This window comes from Phragmites australis, chromosome 6 (genome assembly GCF_958298935.1).
Source record: "Phragmites australis chromosome 6, lpPhrAust1.1, whole genome shotgun sequence".
NCBI classification, from domain to species: Eukaryota; Viridiplantae; Streptophyta; class Magnoliopsida; order Poales; family Poaceae; genus Phragmites; species Phragmites australis.
The window spans coordinates 41762400-41784691 of NC_084926.1; the positions used below are offsets into that span (position 1 = coordinate 41762400).

At 44.7% G+C, this 22292-nt stretch overlaps 3 protein-coding genes across 3 annotated transcripts; 2 read left to right on the forward strand and 1 right to left on the reverse strand.

Annotated features, from left to right (window-relative positions):
* Window positions 1-1504: 1504 nt before the first annotated feature.
* LOC133920686 (transcription factor IBH1-like 1) lies at window positions 1505-2641 on the reverse strand. Its single transcript, XM_062365283.1, has 2 exons — window positions 2031-2641; window positions 1505-1930 (listed from the first exon to the last, which is right to left on the reverse strand). Exons 1-2 carry the CDS (start codon window positions 2554-2556, stop codon window positions 1926-1928), a joined length of 531 nt encoding a protein of 176 aa, XP_062221267.1. The 5' UTR covers window positions 2557-2641; the 3' UTR covers window positions 1505-1925.
* An 11568-nt stretch (window positions 2642-14209) lies between these two features.
* LOC133922556 (RING-H2 finger protein ATL56-like) lies at window positions 14210-15198 on the forward strand. The gene has a single exon (XM_062367933.1). The coding sequence runs from the start codon at window positions 14281-14283 to the stop codon at window positions 14827-14829; it is 549 nt and encodes a 182-aa protein (XP_062223917.1). The 5' UTR covers window positions 14210-14280; the 3' UTR covers window positions 14830-15198.
* Window positions 15199-18008: 2810 nt separating this feature from the next.
* LOC133922557 (protein CYPRO4-like) lies at window positions 18009-21855 on the forward strand. Its single transcript, XM_062367934.1, has 2 exons — window positions 18009-20024; window positions 21325-21855. The coding sequence occupies exons 1-2, from the start codon at window positions 18369-18371 to the stop codon at window positions 21604-21606; spliced, it is 1938 nt and encodes a 645-aa protein (XP_062223918.1). The 5' UTR covers window positions 18009-18368; the 3' UTR covers window positions 21607-21855.
* The last annotated feature ends 437 nt before the right edge of the window (window positions 21856-22292 follow it).

Genomic DNA, 22292 nt, shown 5'->3' on the forward strand with positions numbered 1-22292 from the left:
CCAAAGACGGTGTCCAATAAACGGCACATTGAGAGTAGTTGGAGGTGTCGAAGTCGAGGACGGCGGGAACATGGGATTTTGATGTTCACCATTTGGGCTTGGGAAGCACTGGGGTCGGAGGTGGTGGTGTCGCTGCGCGCAGAAGGTTGGCGATGGGATCGTAGGGGAAGTAAATTTTATAGGACCGGTTCTACGAAAGATATTTTTCTCTGTGATAACATATGTCTCCCTCTCTCTCTCTTCTTCAACTCAACCGTTGGATCAGAGTATATGTGACTGGATTAGTATCTCACAAAAATCTTTTGTAGAAAAGTTCTAGAGAATCTGCTTTCTATTGTAGAGGTGAAGTGTGAAGAATTGTAATCTGTGTTCAGACTACCGTCCATTGTCTGACTAGTCTGTTGCTGGTCCTCAGGTTCAGTAGGATTAGGATAGTCAGTTGGTAGGTTCAGAGAAATGAGTTAGTGGCTTAGGAATCGGTTCATTAGTTTAGTATGTCCCTAATTCTTGGATCATGGCGGTTGTATCATGATGTACTCAAGTGATTATGGGTCTATTTGGTAGAGCTCTCAGAGCAGTTTTCTGGTTGTAATCAGGGGAACTCTACCAAACAGCAGCTTTTAGCTTTTAGTTATTTGAGTAGAATCCGTAGGAGTGATTATTTGAAATAAATTAGAAGTTGGGGAGTTGAAAAAAAAACTGTTTTTCTTGATTCACTTCTCGCACAGAATCACTTCTTCTATATAGTTTATTCTAGAGAAACACTTCCGCTAGAGAATCACTCTCCACAGTTTGAATTAGGGAGAGCTCTACCAAACATGTCCTATATAATAAACACTATCCCGGGAGAATCAGTGTGTTCTCTATCTATCTTCAGACTTCTTTTCAAAGAGATCCTATGATACCATGAAAGTGAGTTTTAGAGCCTTCGTATTTGAGGCGAAAATTCTGTTAAGGTATACGTGCAGACACATGTTTTATCAGAACCATTCATTTATATTGAGATTTATGCTAGAGAGTTAGAAAAAAATCATAGTTAGGTGAGAGAATCAACATATGGATGATTATCAAGTGTGAGAGATTAACGTCCGAGGTAGACCATGCGTGCGTTAGGGTGTGCGAAGTTATATTCCGCGTATGATATATATCATGTAAGGCACAACGGTGCACAGATAGCAACCAGCTAACTAACTCTAACTAACCCTAGTCAGCAGGATGAAGCCTAAGTAGTGGACTCGGTACATGAACAGACTTCGGATCGTGTACAGGTGAGTGGCAGGAATATTGCTAACAATCAGCACTTCAGCAACATGGCACTGAAAATCTGTTAAACGCTTCAGCAGATCTTTGCGTTTCGATTCTTCTGTTTGATGTAAGCATATTGTAGCTGACACGAGCATGAATTAAACATTAGCATTAGATGTATGTACAGGATAAAAAGGAAAGGAACAAACGAAAAGTCATTCCCTTCGAATCCTAACTACATTTGCAGACATGATTCAAATTTAATAAAATGATACGTAGCACTCCTGAGTTTACAAGAAACATACATGGGTATATCTCCCTCAATGGATAACAAATACTAGCGGTAAAAAAATACCGCAGTCAAAAAAGAATTGGTACTATCACTACGATGGGTTCTCTTAAGTTCCAGTACAAAAGTAACTACTACTTTCTTACAAATTTTCATCCCGTGCCTCTCTGAAGAGGACAAGATCTTGATCTATCCTTCACCATTTGCACAGCCTGATCATCAGGGACATATCTCTCATCAACTAAATGCAAGAATTCTTTCTGCGAGAATTTTTCCTCCTCTTCTGAAGTACTCAAGTACCTGCTGCTACAATGTACCCGCCCATTCACCTGAAACTTTTACCGTCACTTCCTTTGGCTCAGCAGTTGGTGAAAGAGTTCAAGAACCCCCTTCATGCTGAGGTAACAGAAAGCAGATCAAGAAAGTTTATTAGGATTCATCAACGCTAATGATATCACTTTTAGATCAGCTGCCAAAATGCAGGAAATTAACAAACCTGGCATGCTAGCTACATCTCGTTGCACGGCTTTCGAGATGCGCTGGAGCACGTCGACTTGCGCGTGAAGATGCGCAACGTAATCCATGGCTTCACGAAGTAACGAGACCTCGTCCAAGAACTCACCTCCCGGTATCATCCTCCTCAGAACCTTGGTCCTCTTCCTCACCAGCCTCCTCGCAATCTCACTGCTACTGGCCATTGTTGTTCTTGTAAGAGAAGCACCAGTGACATCTCTTCTCCTGTGGTGACGCCTCCTCACAATCTTCCGGCGCCTCTGCACCTTCCCTGGCAACTTGCACGGCGGCCTGGATGATGAAACCAAGATGGCCTGTGGCCACCGTGCTGCGCCGCCGCGGGCGGTCGCCATGGCGATGTCGGCCGAGGACTTGATGGCGCGCTTCCTCTCTCGGAGATTCATGGCAACCACAGAGGAGGAAGGTGTGCTGCTCCTGCAGGCTTGGAGGCTCAAGATCAAGTTCTTGAGGAAACCTTGCTGGAAGGCCGTGGTGCTGGTGCCTCGCATTGCTTTGGTTGAGGGAAAAGAAGAACTAGTAGTACATATGGAGCAATGGACTCCTCATTGCTTCTATGTGTGACCGTGTATATATACATCTCCATGAGGAATGAAGATGCATGTGGTGTGAGCTAGCATGCATTGCCGCCATTTGTGGTCCTCGAACAGCATGTTTTCTCCTTTTCTGGTCATGTGCCACATGCTCCTTTGTTGTACAAGTGAATAGAGAGGCTTGTTTAATTTCTTTTCAAGGTCGAAACAGTTAAGAAATGAAGAAATGTGCTAGCTGCAGACAGTTATCAGAATGTGCACAATGGACAGCTCAAATGTTAAGCATGTGGAGGCTTGGAAAAGGACAAGGTATAATCTCGTATTGTTAGCTTCCTGCATTTTTCTAACGCATGCTATGTATCTCATATCCATGAGCAAAGTACAATGATAAGTACAATTGTACAATCCAGCAAGTACTTCATTTCTGAATGCACGACATTTTGATTTTCCGAAGTATCCCAAAATTTTGGTCCTCACAAAAAAAGGAGAGAGGCTTGGAAGTGGGCATGGCTCTCCATGAGGATGCGCAAGGCGCACATGGCAGCACATGCGGCGCCACCCCGAGTTGGCAACCTTGCGAGTTATGAAGCAAGAACGAGATTCGTTGGCATGCATGTTATGTGCCGCCATGCTTAACAACCGGCCGTCGGTCAGTGTAAGCAACGCATTTGCCGAGTTCCTGAAAACTTGCAGGTGTAGGTGCCAAGACTACAAATGGGGCACAAACTTATAACCAGATCTTCTAGTACATTCTAGACCTCCATTGTAGGAACAGGAAAATGAGATGTTTTCTTACAACTTTAGATTCATCAGTAACTGACATATAGTAATGTAGATATATTTCAAAGAAAAAGAGGAAAAATGTAGCTGACATATAGATGAGATAAACCTAGAGCATTGACGGCTGGTATGTCGATGGTGGCGACAAGAGGTAGAGGGCCTTTTTGAGCAGCCAGAGTGTGATTTGAGAAAGGGAGTGAGGGAGGGACGACGTGGTTGACGGCCACATGGGGTTTCTCTCCAAGCTCGGAGCACGCACATGGCGCTTTCGCGCTTGACTTGATAGTGCACTGTACATAGTACACACCAGGCACCAATTCTTTGGACCTCCACAACACAATTTCCTGGGCCTTTCCTCCTATCTTGTCTTGAAGATTTTTTTTATATGTATGGAATGATTACATGAAGTTAGTTGCATGTAGATTTTAGAATTGTATTAGCGGAATACAGTGTAGTTAGAGTAGGACTCCTGCAACTATGACATATCATAAATATGATAGGAGAGCCGTTGTTGTAACCATAACGGCAAATTGACAAGTTCGCAGAGGGTGACGACAGTTCTGCTAGAACCCTAAAAGTGATTAGTGTTGCTAGATGGGGAAGAGCGGCCATAGTCATGCTCCGGGAATATAGATTTTGACTAAACCTTGTTAACAAATATCGTGCCTCTAGTGTGGTCTGTGATCATATGCATCATCTCATTAAATCAATTCGTTATTTCTACTTATGGTTAATTTCCTATCATTTCCTTTGACCATCGCCTATGTTTTTTGCACACATGTAGTCTACGTGGAACCATGCTTTTACTAAATTCATTATCTAGATCATTTGTTTGTGTGCTAGCTTCTCGGAGAACCACATTAAATCAATTTATATGGATAATACAGATGAATTTACCTCTAAGTCATTCAATGATTATTGTCTAGTCTTGAGCATCGATGTAGAGCACTATGTACCCTATGTGCACACTTAGAACGGACTCGTTGACGAGTTAGCACAAAGGGTATGGTGCGGTAATGAAGAAGTCGAACAAATAATTAGAAAATTACTTGTGCATGTTCACAGGCACACTCTGGGTAGGTGGTAGGGGGAACTACTTGTACCAACCAAACTAACGCATCACATGATGCTAGGCGTAGTCCTCAAAGAGTTTGAAGTTGAGGAGCTTCCTCATAAGCCAGTTGTACCATGGTATTTTATTATATATTGGTATATATATAGAAAGATAAAATAAAAAATAAAAGGGGAAAAGAAATTAAAAAATGGGTAATGGGCTGCCAGCTCTCTCTCACCGGCCCACATTCTTTTTTGGACCTGTTCTCCTCTGCAGCTCTCCTCTCTAGCGTTATCTTCTAGCTCGAGGCCTCCAGCTGCCTCTCTCTCTCGTGTGCAGAACAAGCCAACAAAATCCCCCAAATCCGGATCAAACACAAGATGAAGGATGATCTAGAAGCTATCAAACGGGATCAACATCAAGTTTTAAACCAAATCCCCTCCTTATCTCTAACGGAATCCAATCAAATCGCAACAAAATCGGAGTTTTATCTCTAATCCAAGGCTGGAGTGACCACCTATATATATGGACTTGGAAATCGATCTGTGGGGAAGAGGGGGGCAGGTTGAAGAAGTGGGCGAGGCCCTGCCACCCTCGCTGCCACCCAAAGTACAGGGGGCGAGGAAGGAGCGGCAGGCGGAGCCCTGCTGCTGCCGCCGCCGCCGCCCATGGTGCACAGGTAGAGGGGCGCAGAGGGAAGAAAGGGGCGGAGACCCCTGCCTGCTGCCCGCGTCGAGGTTCTGCGTGCCGCCGTTCTTGTTGCGTCCGCCCATCGCCGAAGAAAAGGGCGAAGCCCCTGCTGCGGTTGCCTATGGCGGACAGGAGGAGTCAGGTGGAGGCCCTGCCGTCGCCCGGGCTTGCGTTCCGGCCAGGGATCTGCTGCACTGAGGATCTGCTGCCCTCCAGCTTTGCCGCCGCCGCCTAGAAGGATCGAGGAACGATGGATCTGCTCTAGTGCAGCCGGCCTCCATGTTGTTACCAATGAGCTGTTGCTGCGCGTTCTTCCGTCGCCTCGTGTGCGTATTGATCTGTTTTGGTCTTCGGTCGCGTGTGTTTGGGATGAGCCATGCACTTTATGTTGGCCTGACTGCCATCGAGATGGCCGTAGCCATGGCCGTATGTGCGTTGAGCTCCTCTGAACTCCGGCTGGCATGTGAGTGTTTCTGTATGAAACGTGGCCGCCTTTCATACCGTCGAGGTATCACCAGGGTGCTGTGCCGAGCCAAGCTGCGCGCACGTGTGCCGTTGTAAGCTGGCGCACGCGCCACTGATGTCGCCCCCCTTCTGTATCCCGGTTGGTGTGTGCTCGCCATGCTGCCATGTTTGCTGCAGTAGGGAGCAGAGGTCTTGGAGAAGTGCAGCCACAGCCGGATGCTTTTTGATGTAATTGAGCTGTGATGTGGGTGGTATCTGGGCTGTTGGTCTTTTTTATCCTGATTTTTATGTCTTTTATTTCTCTTTCGGATGATCTATTATATGATATATGTACTCTGTTATTTTGTTTTTAATAAAAATAGAGATCTTTCTCCTATAAAAAAAAAGTGCAGCCACAGGAAGCACGTGGATGCTCAGATGATCGTGTAGAGTTAGTCATATTGAGCAGGCAAATGTGATGTATCCCGTCTCTGTATTTTGCCCTCGTATGTCTCTTCCTATTGGCAAGTTGCACAGTCTGTAACACACATGGCTGGTCGCTTTGTAGTGGGTTTAACTAGCCCTTTTGCAAGTTTATCGGTGAAACAATGTGGAGAATGTTTCTTCATTAAACACACACATGTGCATATATGCAACTGTGCATACGAGAGCAGGTTGTCCGCCTCTTCAATACTTTGTGCTACCAAGCTTCCCTGAAATATGTTAGGATGAACTGGGTAAAAGAAATCCAATATGAGATATTCGCTACTCACAGTATCGCGGCCTGTCATTAGGCCAGTCATTGCACCATTGGTTTAGTCAGTATTAAGCTTTTCCTGTGATCCGCTTGATTGTTGTTCGGGGTACACGAGAATAATTCAAACTACTGCTTCTCTACAAACATGGCAATGCTGGCGCCAAGCACATGCGCATACATGCCGTTAGAGAAAGCTAAATAGGCACTCGACTACGTGTCGTGGAGATGATCTCAGAAGTTTGCCAGGAAGAATCTCTTAAGCATTGCATGAACACAATGTTGCTACTACCATACATCTGTTTGTCCGCATCGTAAAGGCCGGTGTACCACTTGAAGTCTCTTCCTTTTCCCTGACCGACGAGGCTGGGTCTTTTTTTTTTCCGTGACCGACGAGGCCGGAATTACTTTGTTTGCGACCGACGAGGCCCAACATTCTTTCGAGACTTCATTTTGGGATCTGCACGACGAGGACGAATATCTTTTTTAAGGCTGCTGAGGCTCTGGCACTCCACATTTTATGCATTGTGTTTATGCATACTTTTAGACAACTCTTGTTTTGGAGACGATGACCATCAAACATAGTTTAATCGGAGGTGTTTTGCAGTCCAACACTGCGGATGTAATTAACCGGCAGCCTTACAAGGCCATGGGAACCAAGAGCCATGCAATCGCCAGTTGATTTAGTCAGATGTACTTGGCACAATGTAAAGCGTGGGAAATTGTACTTTGTAATTCTATGATGAATGAATAGAGTAATGTTTTCCCGTATTTCACGTTTGCATACTTATTTAATTCATATATGATGGTATACTGGCACGCCTGCAATTGTTGCATTCACAATACAAAGTCGTGTTTCGAATCCGCGAAACACCAATACTCTCTGTCCCGAGTGCACAAGGCATATAGTACGAAGGGGGCACATATGTGTAGTTCCTCGTCAGAGTACGATGTCCACCTCACGTCATCGACCATGAGTTCGTCAACTGGTTTGTGAAGTTTTGGTATGCCCAATTCGTCTGGACACTGGACCAAGTCGGCTGTGTAGAGAATATGTGTTAGACAAACAAAGTAATGAATCGATGTAAGGAATGCATGCCATCTTAATAGATCTTACACGCTGTTGGCACCACAAAGACCCTATGGTGGGTCCATCCATGCCGTCAGGTGCAATGGGTTACGAGATGTGGTTCACTACCGGTCGCCCAATGGCTAACCGCTTGTACGACCACAACTGGAGAAGAAGTGGGCAACCGGTGAAGATAGCCCTCAAATCTGACTTCACGCGGCCCTCGCACAGACCTCTGCAGACTACAGGGCATGGCCAGGATAGTTGTACTGGGGGGCCTCCCCTGGTACGACGTCCATAATTTCCATGGTGTACGGGAGGATCATGCTCATGGACATCGAGTTATCGTGCATCTCGGTGGACATGATCCACCCGAACAACCACATCAAGCAGGCCTCCAAGTGCTTAGAGACTTCTTCATCGCTCACCTTTGGGTGGATATTCTCCGCATATTAATTACAAAACGATAAACAATAAGCTCATAGGTGATGAACATTAAGCATGTGAAGGAACATTTGATGAATAACATACCATGAACTAAAGCAGAAAAGTCTTCGTAGTTCTGTGCTTCTCCGATCTAGGTAACATCCTTAACGGGGGGAGGCCATCCCTCCGGACAACGGCTCTGAACTATGCCAAAAGGTCATCGTGCCAGTAACTCCTACATCCCTCGCGCCTACCGTAGGGCCCACTCATGGTAGGCCTAGCAGGAGCAAGGCGTCCTGAAGTGTGGGCTCCACCTTCCTGCACAGGAGATGAACATGTGAGTCTCAGGCCGTTACCTGTCGACAAGGGCTGCCAGCAGGGCCTGGTCAAAGCTAAAACACCGCGCAGACTCTACTCCCCCGAGCCACACGTCCACATCCACGAGTCTGCAGAGTGGGAGAAGCCCAACACCACACAACCTGCAAATGAAATATACTAAGTGAAGATCTTCATCAAGGAAGAATTAAAGGACGTGAAAGAAATGTGTTACAAACCTGGGGATCCAACGCTCGTCCAGCCTCACGAGCTCGTCCGGAACATATGGTCGTAGTACTAGGAGCTTGTTTGTCTGCATAATGGTTAAGTAGGAGTGATGCTTGACATCCAACTATGGGTCAAGCAGCTCCAGGTGGGTAGGAGCCATATCTGCAAATACAAAACTTAATTAGACTTTGTGAAAGATGAATTAAATGGAACAAAAAAGGGCAATACATCAATAATTCAAAAAAAGCAAGCTGAACATAACAAAGTTCCTAACAACGTATCACATTACATCATAAGTGATACTACAAGCTTGACGACAAGAATTACACACAACAATAATTGTTACAACATGAAATAAACTTAAGGGGTGGACAAAGCAAACGAACAACGAGCATGAGGATGTCTCCCATTGGCAGTTGAGCCAGAAGGATGTGCTTCGGTGGTATTGCCACCTGATGAACCAACGATGCACTTCTTGTAAGTGTGTCAGGTTTCGTTACACTTGTTGCATCATTTAATGCTACACCTGGCTTCAGCTTTGTCCATGTTATTACGAATCCTTATCATCCTATGTCTTCCTATCTTCTACTTCATCTTGTTGGGATCTGGGATATATAATTTGTCCACTCCAGGGGTCTTTGTGAACGAACCCGCAATTCCAAACCCATATAGATCGTAGTTCCATGTGGCGAAGAGAGATTCCTTCCTAAAGTAGTTGGAGACATACCTTTGAGTCCTCATATCCGTCATAACACAAACAACAATAACATGAAAGTATAGCTTGTGCAATAGCATTAGCTTGTAGCAACTACAACTTTTCTTGAATAACGTACACTCCTAAATAATTCTTTCACGCTTACCCCTTCCTACCTTTGTCTCTACATAGAATTTCATACTATGTTGTGCAGTCCCCATGGGCTTCACCCAGTGCATATTGCCTTCGTCATCTTGTCAGTAATGTATTGAGTGATCTTGGTTCCATATATCAGACGAGCATGATTCATTGCTAGTGATGCTAATGCATAACGGTCCATAAAGTATTTACAGGTGCCTTGCATAATGAACTCTACAATTCTAACTAGAGGCAATCCTCTTACACCTTTCATGACCCAATTGTAGACCTTAACTAAATTTGTAGTCATAATTCCATACCTCACTTCATTGGTGTCATAGATTAGAGCTCATTTTTTCTTTGACTCGTTCTCAATCCTTATATCTGGATGGTCCATTGGAAGGCTACACAGATCAATGGGTACGTTCTCCTGTCCTCTCATTGGCCTCCGTGTATGCTCTCATCTTTGCTACTTGGTCAACTCATCTAATGTCTTCCATATGGCATCAAACTTCTACTATTGATTCTAACAACACAACCTCTTAAACAGTTTCATCAGGTTATTGTTCTTGAATTGTCTGAAGAAGTTAGCACCCAAATACCTCATGCACCACCTATTATGCGAAACTGGCTAGACGAGGTCGATCACACCATCCTATGTACCATTCTATAGGTCAAGTATTGCCTTCAAAATCCCTACATGGCAATCATGTATAATACAGACATACGATCAATCCCCCAATAAACATCCTTACACGGTACATGAACTAATACCAATGATGGAGTTCTCACTCTCCACAAAGGTGAAGGCCATTGGCAACACTTGATTGTTTTCATCAACTTCAATTACAATTAGTATCTGACCTTTATACTTGCAGGTAAAGAAGGTCCCGTCAATGCAAAGGATATGGCGACAATGCTAGAAAGCTCGAATACATGATCCCAATGACCAGAATGTGCGCTTCATGACCAACTTCCCTAGTTCATCCACCGACTGGTAGTGATCAATGTCAAAGTAAGTCCCAAGGTTGCTTTGAGAAATTATGCGAAGAAATCATGAAAGATTATCATACGATGCTTCGTGCGTCCTAAACCTCATCTCAATCTCAATTGCCTTCTTCTTTGCCCTCCAGACCTTGTTGTAGCTAATAGTGTACTGGTACTCATACTCAATTTTCTTGATTATGGATCCGGTTTTATAGTTGAGATTGTTCACAATCTAAGCATAATGATGTTGACAACAAAACTCGACGAAAGGTTCACATGTCTGCTCTCAAATTCGTCTAGCAAACAATTATGATCCACCACTATTGACACTTTCCGATAGTCAAACCGCTTTTCCTTAAAGACGTGCACCAATCACGGGCAACCATTGTTCATGCACTTCACGCCATACTTCTTCTTGCCGGACTTCACAATAACTACTCTCAAGTTTATCTAGCAAAAAATTGTGGTCCACCACTGTTGACACTTTCTAATAGGTAAACCACTTTCCCTTGAAGACGTGCACCCGCCGCAGACAACCATTGTTCATGCACTTCACACCATACTTTTTCTCGTTGGACTTCACAACAATAAACTACCTCCGAAGATATGTCATCCATCGAACCACAACATCCTTGATGGCCTGGCTAGTAGGGTACCTAGCCTCCTAGGACACATCGTTCTAGGTATACTCCTATGGCACTTGATTCCCTTTATTCATCATTAGATTGTTAGAATTCAGATTATTCTAGTCCGTAGAGATAGATTCATCATCCTCAGTATCTGAGATGTCATATTTAGGATCTTCCTCGTTCTTCCATGCTCCCACTCCACCTGTTCAATTAAACCAGGGATGAGTTCTCCCTTGTCTGCCTCATCAGTTGGTTCTATTAGAATAGCCGAGGCCTGCCTGACATCCAGTTCCCTAACCTTGTGTTCCACTATTTCATCACCTTCCTCCTCCTCTACATCGCCTCCACCCTGTAATTCCCCAACTCCCTCCTTATACCTCAATGGCACAAGAACCATAGGTAGTCAATCTCTATCATTTACATCTTGTAGGTACCTCCTCCAAATCTGGATTTCACTAAGCAGGTACATATCTCAATAAAAACCATCATTCCTATAGTTCCCCACAATACTAATAATCATCTCTTGTCGCTCGGGATCTATTTTGAAACCCCTTATTAACCAGTCATATAAATGTCCAACACTCTTATGCATTGATCTAGCTATACCTTTTTCTATTGAGTCAAACATCAACAGATCTACCCATTCTGGACCATAAACAATGTCCTTTTTTCATAAAAAATTCTAAATTACCACTTATCAATATACCTACCTACGATGAAAAAAAACTATTATTATTTCGACAAACAATAACTGCTAGATCTACAATAAAAAACATAAAAACCTAGATTCAACAGTTACTAAATAATACCAGATGTACTAACAATGCAACTAACTTAAGAAACATAGGTCAAAAAATTACTTACATTGCTCTAAAAACCTATATATAATAGCACTAGTTCTAATATCACCAAATCTTAGATCTAATTGCTAATCTATATCTACACCTAGATTTGATGACTACCTAACTTGTTTGTAAATAAATATGCATATTAGAGCATTTACTTTTACCGGAAATGAATTCCGGCAGACCTCTGCCTTGTCCTGGTGAGAACGAATGAATCTGTGTGAGAATCTTCGACGTGAACGCACATGCACGGATGTCGCCGTAGGTGTATCGCCTGGCACAACGAAACCTATACGCCGTGACGACCTTGAACGAGTCCTCGTAGTTTTGTATGCACGCATGCCCATGGCTACGCTCGTACCTGTAATTGCGTGTCTAGTTTAGGTGAACAACAACTAATCTTCGTACTCAAGACTAACAACGCTCGGGGTACCTGCAACTCGATTGTTTATACCGTTTGACGCGGAAAAGCGTATAGCTGGGTTTTTTTATATAGTTGCTTGGATGTTGACTGGCTACACGATGTTAGGTGCAACGATCAAATTGACCAGCTCTTCAATATTGTACGTACTTTGTGTGTGAAATATCAACTAATTTCCGGTTGATGCGAGATTATGATTTTTTTAAAAAGTTGTACTAACTAGTAGACCGGAGCATGGGCTGGGCCGGCCCGAAGAGAAACTTGGTTTGTTTAGGGCCTAAAGTGACTGCCCAGGACTTGTCCTAAAATCCCACTGAGCAGCAAAATCGGGTCATGGTCGGGCCGGTCTTAGGCTCAGGCTGGGCCGCTCGTGTTTTGTACGCTGAAAAATAATTAAATGTAATGTTTTGGGCCGCGCTCGAGCTGGGCTTATTTTTTCAGACTGACAACCTGTTGCCCAAGCCCCCTATTGCAGCCGAGGGGCCTATCTGGGCTGGCCAATATCAGGTTGGGCTCGGGCTTTTTTCCTCTATATAAAGTGACATCTAAAATGATCTCTCGTACTCTAACAATAATAGGCTTCTGTTGGAAGCATCTCCACCGACACTCTATACCTTACTCTCTGTATCTTTATATGAAGTGACATCTAAACTAAGGACCTCTCCGTATCTCTCGTACTTTTACTATACTTATTTTACCCTTTATATTCTACTCTCATATATTTTAATAATATTATATAACTAATTATACATTTATAACGGCTATATTTATAATATAGTTATATTTTTAATGACTATATTTCTAACATTTATATATCAAGGATCTATATATACAAATCCATCCAATATTCCTAATTGTATTTTCAACAGGCAACATGATGACATGGCCACCACTGTAAAACTCTATTTAGTATTTTTTTTTATCCGTTCCAACATGAGGCCATCCCCTGTCGTGGACACAAGCCTATTATTGTTACTTTTTCAAGCAGGCCTCTATCTTTCTAAAATTTGAAAAATAGAAATAAAAAAAATTCATCCGCACCCAATGTGAACGCGCGTCCGGGCGAGGCGGCGGACGGGGTCCGACCTAGGGGCGGGCCCAAACCGAGGCGGAGGAGCCGTGACGCGGTTGGCGACCTGGCGATACTTCACAGCCGGCACCGGGCGGCGCTTTAAGCTTTGCCGTTGCCGCGTCGCGGCGGGGGCTCTGCTTCCTCTTCCCTGGCCGGCACGTACGATTCGCGGGGACAAACGTGTCAGCCAGTCGCTCCATCGCGGCCGTTCGTTTGCGAGATTGAAGCTCCGAAGTCTTTGCTGCCGTAAAATACTACAGCGGCCACCATCCCAGCGCGTACAGTCCTCACGGACACGTGTGTACGTAGTTCTAAGTTCAGGAGTATCGAATTAAGTTCAGGCTTTTTACATAGGTCCTGTTTATTTTAATTCAGATTACAATAAACTAGTTTATTTATTGTAAGTTGAAACAAATAACTAGTTTATTTGTCCAAATTATTATAAATTGAAGTTTAGATTATAATAATCTCATAAGCTGTGAAAAAGTAGCTTATTTTATTTTATTTTGACTTTATACTATACTATTTATCAAATTTAAAAGAAATTACTTACCAATGTCACTCTTTTCATCTTACACCTAAATCCCCCACCCCTATTGAGAGTACTGCAGATTTTTGCTAATAATCTAGACTCCAATAATCTAAGTTGCCAAACAACTCATGACTTATTTTTCTTTAATTTATCATAATGTAACTTATTATAATTCATCATTTATAAACCGTTTATTATAATCCTGAGCTGAAACAAGTTATAATTCCAATAGGAAACTAAGCCTTTTTTTTTAAAAAAAAATTCTTTCGATTCCGATGGAGCGAATGCTGCCGAAATCGTCATTTTCGGAATAGATCTTCAGTAACCTCACAGGCATCCTGATAATGAACTGTCACCGGACCTAAAAATACAAAGCACGTTTCAAATCGAATCCCTCTCACTTTTGAAGTTGAAGGAAAGCGACTACTTCGACAGTTTTACTTCACTTAATTTTTATTTCTTTTCTTTTTCCTCCCCCACCCAACCCGCAATTCAGCATATATACCGAAGGGCTCTTCCATTCCATCCTCGTCAAAGCCCAGAAATCTTCCCCGCCGAATATTCTCCCGCGAGCCAGGCCAAACACGCCGGCCGCCCTATCAAAATGGCCCCGCCACCCGCGGGCGCCGGCGCGGGCGAGCCCGCCCACGCCGCGACGGAGCCTTCCGCCATCCGAGACCGGGACGCCAAGCGCCGCCGCCGCCCCTGCCCTGAGGGCGCCGGCGCGCGCATCATGTCCCTCGGCGTGCAGGCCGCCGTGATGGCGGCCGCGCTCGCGCTCTTCGTCCTCTTCGCCGCGGCGGCCGCCGTCCTCCTCCTCATCCTCCTCGTCGCCGCGCGCGCCTTCCGCCACCACCACCACCGCAGCCGCTACCGCGTCCCGTCGCTCGACCCGTACCCTCCCGCGTCGGGCCTCTCGCCCGACGACCTTCGCCTCCTCCCCAGCTTCGCGTTCTCCTCCCCGGGCGACCGCGACACGTCCTTGCCGCCGCACCTCTGTGCGGTGTGCCTCGAGGCCGCGCGCGCCGGGGAGCGGTGGCGCGCGCTGCCCGCCTGCGGACACGCGTTCCACGCAGCATGCGTCGACCGGTGGCTCGCCAAGTCGCCCGTCTGCCCTGTCTGCCGCGCCGCGGTGGCCGTCTCGGTGAGCTGATGGTGCAACTCTTGGCGGTATGAGCTCACATGAAGGCACCGCCTTTGCGCCTACCCCGCTTTGCCTCGGGCTGCAAGGTTCTGTTCCCGCTAGGTGTTCGACAAACCTTTCCGCTGTTGTGATTTGTAAAGAGAGAAGCAAAAAAGCAAAGGATCCCAAAAAGTTTTTCCTCTCATAGAATTTTTCGATGTTAACTTTACAGGATTGTGTTGCTTGTGTATTTGATGCGTGTTATTGTAGTGCGGCATTTGGTTCTTCGAAAAAAATTGTAGTGCAGCATTTGAATTGTGATGCATGAAGATTGCTGTGCCCCGACGTCCCAACATGGGGAGTAATGATTGATAAATACTAGCTAACAGTATGATAATATCTGATGCTATGCTTTTGCTGTACAAGCAATCAAGAATAGCATAGCGATGTTGAAAGCTCAAGATGAACAAATTATTGGAGCTTATGATTAACTCCGATTCTAGGGCCCACGTTTTTCATCCAAAATTTTGTTGCACAATGAGCTACTTGCACCCAGCATTTATGTTCTTGACCCTTTTAGTTCCAACTGCTATCTGCTTTGTATTGATTTTTGCCTTTTGGGGCGTATAGATTTTCCAGGTAGCTGAGATTCACTATTAATTTGGTCATTTTCATACTTCCTGAGGATTGAGGAACAGGGGGCATTTTTTAGTACACTCAAAATTCTCCTCATGTAGAGAAGAATTCGCAAAACCCGCCTTGTGGAGGTTTTTGTAGATGCCAAGTGTTCTGTTCTTCAGGACAAACAAATTGCAGGTTTGGTTACACAGCACTTCATCTGAATATTGTTGTGACCTTGAGACTTTCTAACGTTGTAGACTCATTTTACACCTGATCCTGTCCTGATAATTATCCATATGATAAAATTGGCATCATTTATATGATTGTCATTTTACTTTAAACAGCACACATTGAGCAGTCTCATACGACAGCTAATCCATTTCTGAAAGCTTTGTTTCACACACTATCTCGGTGGCGGGAAAGAGATTATTTGAGACTTTCATTACTTATTGAGCTTATGATCAATTGTCATATATTCTCAGTCTGAAGGCTAACTGTCAAAGAGTCTTTCCATAGTGGAGAACATATTTAATTTGAACTTTCTGGGCAACTGATTGTTACCAATTATCTTTTGACTTAACCATTTATGTTACAATCTTATAAAAGGTAATTCCTATCTGGAGTGGACAAGTGTGGGTGTTGCAAGATGTTTATGTTTGGTATCACACTGGATTCCTCGTCCCTGCAACTTCAGATGTTTTTCTTTACGGGAATCAACTTCAGATGTTTGAACCCAATGGTTAACCGATTGGTTATTACCTATGAAGGTTGCTGTTCCTACGTCTCAGATGACAATGATCTGAGCTGTAAGAATTATCTATCAGCTATTCAGCTTGTGTAAAGAGAGATGCAGAAAAAAGAAACCGTAAAATTTTTCTCCTTGCAAAGAATTTTTCGACGGTAACTTTGCAGTATTGTGTAGTTGATGACCTGTTGTTGTAGTGCAACTTGTGAAAAGGCATGAGGATCGGTGTGTTCCAACTTCCAACTTCCAACTTCCAATATGGGGAGCTATGGATTAATGATTAATGAAGAATACTAGCTGACAAACAGGATCATCTTTGATGTGATACTTTTGCTGTACAAGAATAGCATAGTGATGACGAAAGCTCGAGATGAACAAATTATTGGATCTGGAACTTCTGGTTAATCCCAATCCTAGGGGCCCCTTTTTTTAATCACTATGTTGTTCATTATTCAACCCATTTTAGACACATTTTGCATATAATCCTGTCCTGGTAATCCCAATCCAAATGGGCACCATTTATGCTTGCCATGTGAAGTTTTAATCAGTTCAGATGGAGCTATCTCATATGACAGCTACTCCATTTCTGTAAGCTTTGTTCAGACACTCTCGCTGAGGGAAGTGATTGGAGTATTTGAGACGTTTAAGTACTTATTGAGCTGATGATCAGTTACCATATATTTCAGTGCGAAACTTAGTAACTTCGAAAGGGTCTCTCCATGCGGCAGAACATATTTAATTTTATCTTTTTTGAATGATTTATTTAATGTTACCTTTTTGGTAACTAATTGGAAAGAGTCGTCTTCTGACAACCATGATGGTTACAACTTACAACCTTGAAGAAAGTAACTCCCAATTGGAGTGGACAATTGTGTGGATGTTGCAAGGTGTTCATGTTTCCTTTCACCCTGGATTCCTCGTCCCTGGAACTCCAGTTGTTCGAACCCAACGATTAACCGATTGGTTATTATCTATGAAGGCTGCTGTTCCAACGTCTCGGATGATAACGATGATGTGTACGTACTTTGTCGAGAGTTTTCCCTTTGTACCTGCCTTTAATCTTGTGGGTGATGCTGTGCCGGCAATGGCACTTGCAGAGAAAGTCTCTTTCTGGGGTCGCTACTTGAGGTAGATTTCTCCTTCACTGACCCGGCTTGTGCAAACACTTGTTTCTGTTCTCGCTGTCTTTATGTCCGATTTTCTATTTCCATCTTCAAATCATTGGCGAAATAGATGTACATTCTGATACTACACTGTCTAATATGCCAGCGTAAGTGCTAATTTAAGCCTAGCAAAAAAATCTAATTGAATATTCCAATATAACCTCACAGTATTCACAAATAAAACATGATTCAAAAATTGAAACAAAAATAAAGCAAATCAGAACATCCACTAAGCTCGAACCGTACTCTTCGTGTTATGAATTAGAGCTACGTATCGGGTGACTCAGGAAATGCTTGGTTCCCTTGCTCAACCTTACTTAGCCTTGCTTTTCGGCAAGACATGGGCCAAACAAAGCTCGACAAGCAAATAACTAGCTGTTTGTTTATTTTGCCAACCGAAAAAGCTCGCTGAATGGTAGTGCACTGGATACATACATGTCTTAATTAAAAATTATAGCATCATGAAGTGGACCTATTGGTGAGCAGGTTCAATTTATTATCAGTAACCATTTGATTATTGTTGTTATTGGATGATTCGGTCATCATCGTATTTATAAACCGAGCGATTACCGAATAAACTCAAATTCAAAATTCAAAAAAATTAAAAATTTAACAAAATTCGATCGATTTCTATCAAATTATTGTACGAAAATTTTCGGGATCCAGATGCATTTGTGAACCATGATCGTCCACCTCCCGATTCTCAACATGCATATTTTTCCTTCCTGCTCGCTTTCGCCTTGCCAGCGCGGGAGAGCAGAATCGGCTCGCGGACAAACGAAGCAAAACAAGTTTATAGAGCTAGTACCATACATACAGTATATCCTTGCCGGGCAAAGGACAGATCTTCAGTTCAGATCAAGCTAGGTACACAGATTAAACGGCGCTTCGATCCCATTTTGAGAATCGGTGCTGCAATCGGTCTCCCAGATCTCCCCCACTTGTACCTCTCAACACGCTCCCCTCCGCTCCCAAATTTCAAATTCGCGCAGCGCTCCCCTCCCATCCGCCTCCTCGCCGAAATCCGAACCGCCGCAGCCATGGGGGGTTCGCACAGCCGCGAGGACCCTGACCTCTCCGACTCCGACGACGACGCCGAGTCCCGCGCCTCCGACAACTCCTCAGACTACGGCACGCCTCCCCCGGCATCCGCCTCCTCCAAGCCGGGTGGGGTAGGGGCCGCCCCCGCCTCGGTCGACGCCATCGACCGCCACCTCCGCAACCTCCACCTCAAGTACAACGAGCCCATCTCCCCGAACCCTAGCCCCGGGCCCGCCCCCAGCGCCAACCCCGCTGCGCTCAACGCCGTCAAGCTCTACCTCCACATCGGCGGCTCCTCACCCTCCGCCAAGTGGATCGTCTCCGACCGCCTCGCCGCTGCCTCCTTCCTCCGCTCCGGCGACGACGATGACGAGGACGATGCGTCCGCCTCCGGGCCGTGGTGCCTTGTCGTGGGGGCGAAGATCCGGGCCAGGGTCGGGCCGGAGCTGCAGCTTAAGACCTTCCCCGCGCAGCGCCGCGTGGACTTCGTCGCCGACGGCGTCTGGGCGCTCAAGTTCCTCCACGCCGACGGCTTCGGCGACTTCTGCGCCAAGTACCACAGCTGTATCTTCGAGAACAGCTATGGCGTCGCCGCCACAGACGAGGGCCGAGCCAAGGTGTTCGGGAAGGACTTCGCGGCGTGGGCGCGCCCGGAGGACGGAGACGAGTCGATATGGGAGGATGCCACCGACGGGTTTTCTCCAGGTCCCAGGGGCAGCCCGATGCCGTCACGGAGCCCGATGCTGAAGCCTCTGATGGAGGATCTGAGGGAGTTTGAGGAGCCCGTTGAGGAAGGAAGCGGCATACAGAGTCTTGCGCTCGGCGCATTGGATAACAGCTTCCTCGTCGGAGAATCAGGCATTCAGGTGGTGAGAAATTTCGAGCATGGGATACATGGGAAGGGCATGTCTGTCAAGTTCTCTGGAGGAAGCACAAACTTTTCTACACCAAAGAAGGCGCTTCTGATGCGGGCTGAGACTAACATGCTCCTGATGAGCCCAGCGACTGATGGAAAGCCACATGCCAAGGGAGTGCACCAACTGGACATTGAGACAGGGAAGGTGGTCTCCGAATGGAAGTTTGAGAAGGATGGAGCTGATATTAACATGAGGGATATCACGAATGATAGCAAAGGTGCCCAGTTGGATCCGTCGGAGTCCACCTTCTTGGGGCTGGATGACAACCGTTTGTGCCGGTGGGATATGAGGGACCGCAGGGGGATTGTGCAGAACTTGGCAAGTGCAACTGAATCACCAGTATTGCAATGGACCCAGGGCCATCAGTTTACCAGGGGGACAAACTTTCAGTGCTTTGCTTCTACTGGCGATGGCTCAATTGTTGTTGGATCACTAGATGGGAAGATCCGCTTGTATTCGAAGAGCTCTATGAGGATGGCGAAGACAGCCTTTCCAGGGCTGGGTTCGCCAATTACACATGTGGATGTGACTTATGACGGAAAATGGATTTTGGGGACAACTGATACATACTTGATTCTTATATGCACCATTTTTATCGACAAGGATGGGAAGGACAAGACTGGATTTAGCGGGAGAATGGGGAACAGAATTGCTGCTCCAAGATTGCTGAAGCTCAACCCACTCGACTCTCATCTAGCAGGAGCAAACAACAAGTTTCGTGAGGGCAGGTTCTCATGGGTCAGTATATCGCCATTTCTGTTTCTATGAATTTTAGTTCGAATTTACCACTGTTTCATTTTATAAAAATGATGTCACGCTTATTTGGTAGGTATTTACATGATCAAGAATGACAGTTTTGGTTATCTAGTATATCTGGTAAACTGTGGCTATCAATTTATTAGATCTATCCATATCATTCGCTGCTAGATTCTTTTTATGCAGCTTATGCTTATTGGGCTTTGGATTTTTTTCCTGTTTAATTAAACTTTTGAGTCTAAAATCACGCCTTCTGTGATTTTATGATTGTGCATGACATTCATATGTTAATATTAGTTATTAACTACTACATGACATTGTGACTGATACATTGGAGTTGCTTGGTGCTAGATATGTGGTCTCGCTTTTTAGTCCTACTGCACTTACCAATGTGGTATGCTAGGACAGTATCATGATGCTCTGTTTATGATGCTGTATAACGTTAAAGACCAGCAGCTCAGTTTGAGCTTAGTAGAAGATAAGATGACAAATTGGCAGCATCGTCAAACTAATAGAATAATGTAGCTATTGCAAATTTCTATCTACCTTTGTGTTGTGTTCAACACATTGGCTAAAAGTGAGTTTCATGTTTGAGTTAACTACTACGTGTCTAGGCCCCAGGTTCCATGCTGATAAACAGAACATTTTTGAGACGTATGCTCATACATGTTTTAACATTACTTATTATAATCATTTTTAGTGAAATTTTTTATACATATAATCATATGAAATTATTTTTCATGGTGAATCCACTAGTATCATTTGCGTGTGTCGAATCCTAGCAATTTTGTGTTGTATTAATGGTCAAAGCTTTTGAAGTTTAATTGCACGCATTGTAAAATGACAGCTATTTGAGAACGGAGGTTAGTTGAGAGGCCGTACACCCGGGCTCGAACCCGGGTGCTTGTAGATCGTGTGAGTACCTCTCTAAAGGGTTCTGTATTCCTCTCTCTTGAGATAAAACTAGAGGGGCGTTTTCTCCTGTGCTCGAGTTTTATTTGAGAACGGAGGTAGTACCTTTCAAATGCAGTTTCATAATTTCATGGTATACGTTGTTTGAGCTGCTTTTGAAATAATAGTCATTACCATTATTCATTATTGAACTAGAAAACTTATGCTAGTGAAACACTGTTGCATCTGCTACATCTTGAATCACCTGCACAACGATTTCCATGTTACTGACTGCCCGGTGCTATAAGCAAATGACAACGATGTATTTAGTAAATGCAATGAATAAACATCCTGAGTGCTGCTTTCAGATTAACAAAAATCCGCTGCACAGGTCACGGAGAACGGGAAGCAGGAGCGGCACCTGGTGGCCACCGTGGGCAAGTACAGCGTGGTGTGGAACTTCCTGCAGGTGAAGAACAGCCACCACGAGTGCTACCAGTACCAGGAGGGTCTCAAGAGCTGCTACTGCTACAAGGTGATCCCCAAGGACGAGTCCATCGTGGCCAGCCGCTTCATGCACGACAAGTACGCCGTGAGCGACTCCCCGGAGGCGCCGCTGGTGGTGGCCACGCCCATGAAGGTCAGCTCCTTCAGCATATCCAGCAGGCACTAGCTCCGTGCCGTCTCGCGTCTTTAGGGCCGTTTGATTGCTTCCCGTGTTGTCATGTAACTCACACTTACAGATAATCTGTTTCGTCTTCTTGGTAGGCTTTTTTTCTTTTGACTTCAAGCGTGATGACTCTTTCGTCATTGTTTGTTACAAGACCTAGAATTCTACCTGTAACTCTGCTGACTGCCGGTTGTGTTGTCTGCAAACGTGTGCATTCTAAAGCTTTCTATGATCGATTAATTTGGAACTTGATGCAACGGTCTACATTATGAGTTGGGAGTATCAGTACTGGTTGGTCTAAGGAAAATCAAGGTATGGCAGTCTTGCTGTCGAACTTGGGTGGCGTCATGAACGAAACCTTCTGGCGTTCGCAGTTTGCCGCAAGACTGTATTCATAAATCAAAATATACGGCCGATGGTGGGGGACGGGGAGTGAAGTCACGGTGATGGAATTAGTGCTACAGTATCCTGTAAAGAAACGGGACAGTATAACCACAACCGGTACCTCGTGAACAGTAATCGCTGCTGCAAATTATTATAGCTCTTCTCGCAAAAATACTGTTCCTCCTGAAAAGGATGTAAACAAAGAACGGTGGCACACCACACTGGTACTCCTGCTGCAATAACATGGTACGGAACAGAAATGGTAAGCTTTGGATTTTTTTTTACTCGCTAATTCATGGAAGTCT

Coding starts and splice junctions, on each gene's coding strand:
- LOC133920686 (XM_062365283.1), bottom strand. CDS start 2,556: ATGCGAGGCACCAGCACCACGGCCTTCCAGCAAGGTTTCCTCAAGAAC.
- LOC133922556 (XM_062367933.1), top strand. CDS start 14,281: ATGGCCCCGCCACCCGCGGGCGCCGGCGCGGGCGAGCCCGCCCACGCC.
- LOC133922557 (XM_062367934.1), top strand. CDS start 18,369: ATGGGGGGTTCGCACAGCCGCGAGGACCCTGACCTCTCCGACTCCGAC. Junction 20,025..21,324: donor GTGAGGGCAGGTTCTCATGG/GTCAGTATATCG, acceptor TCCGCTGCACAG/GTCACGGAGAACGGGAAGCA.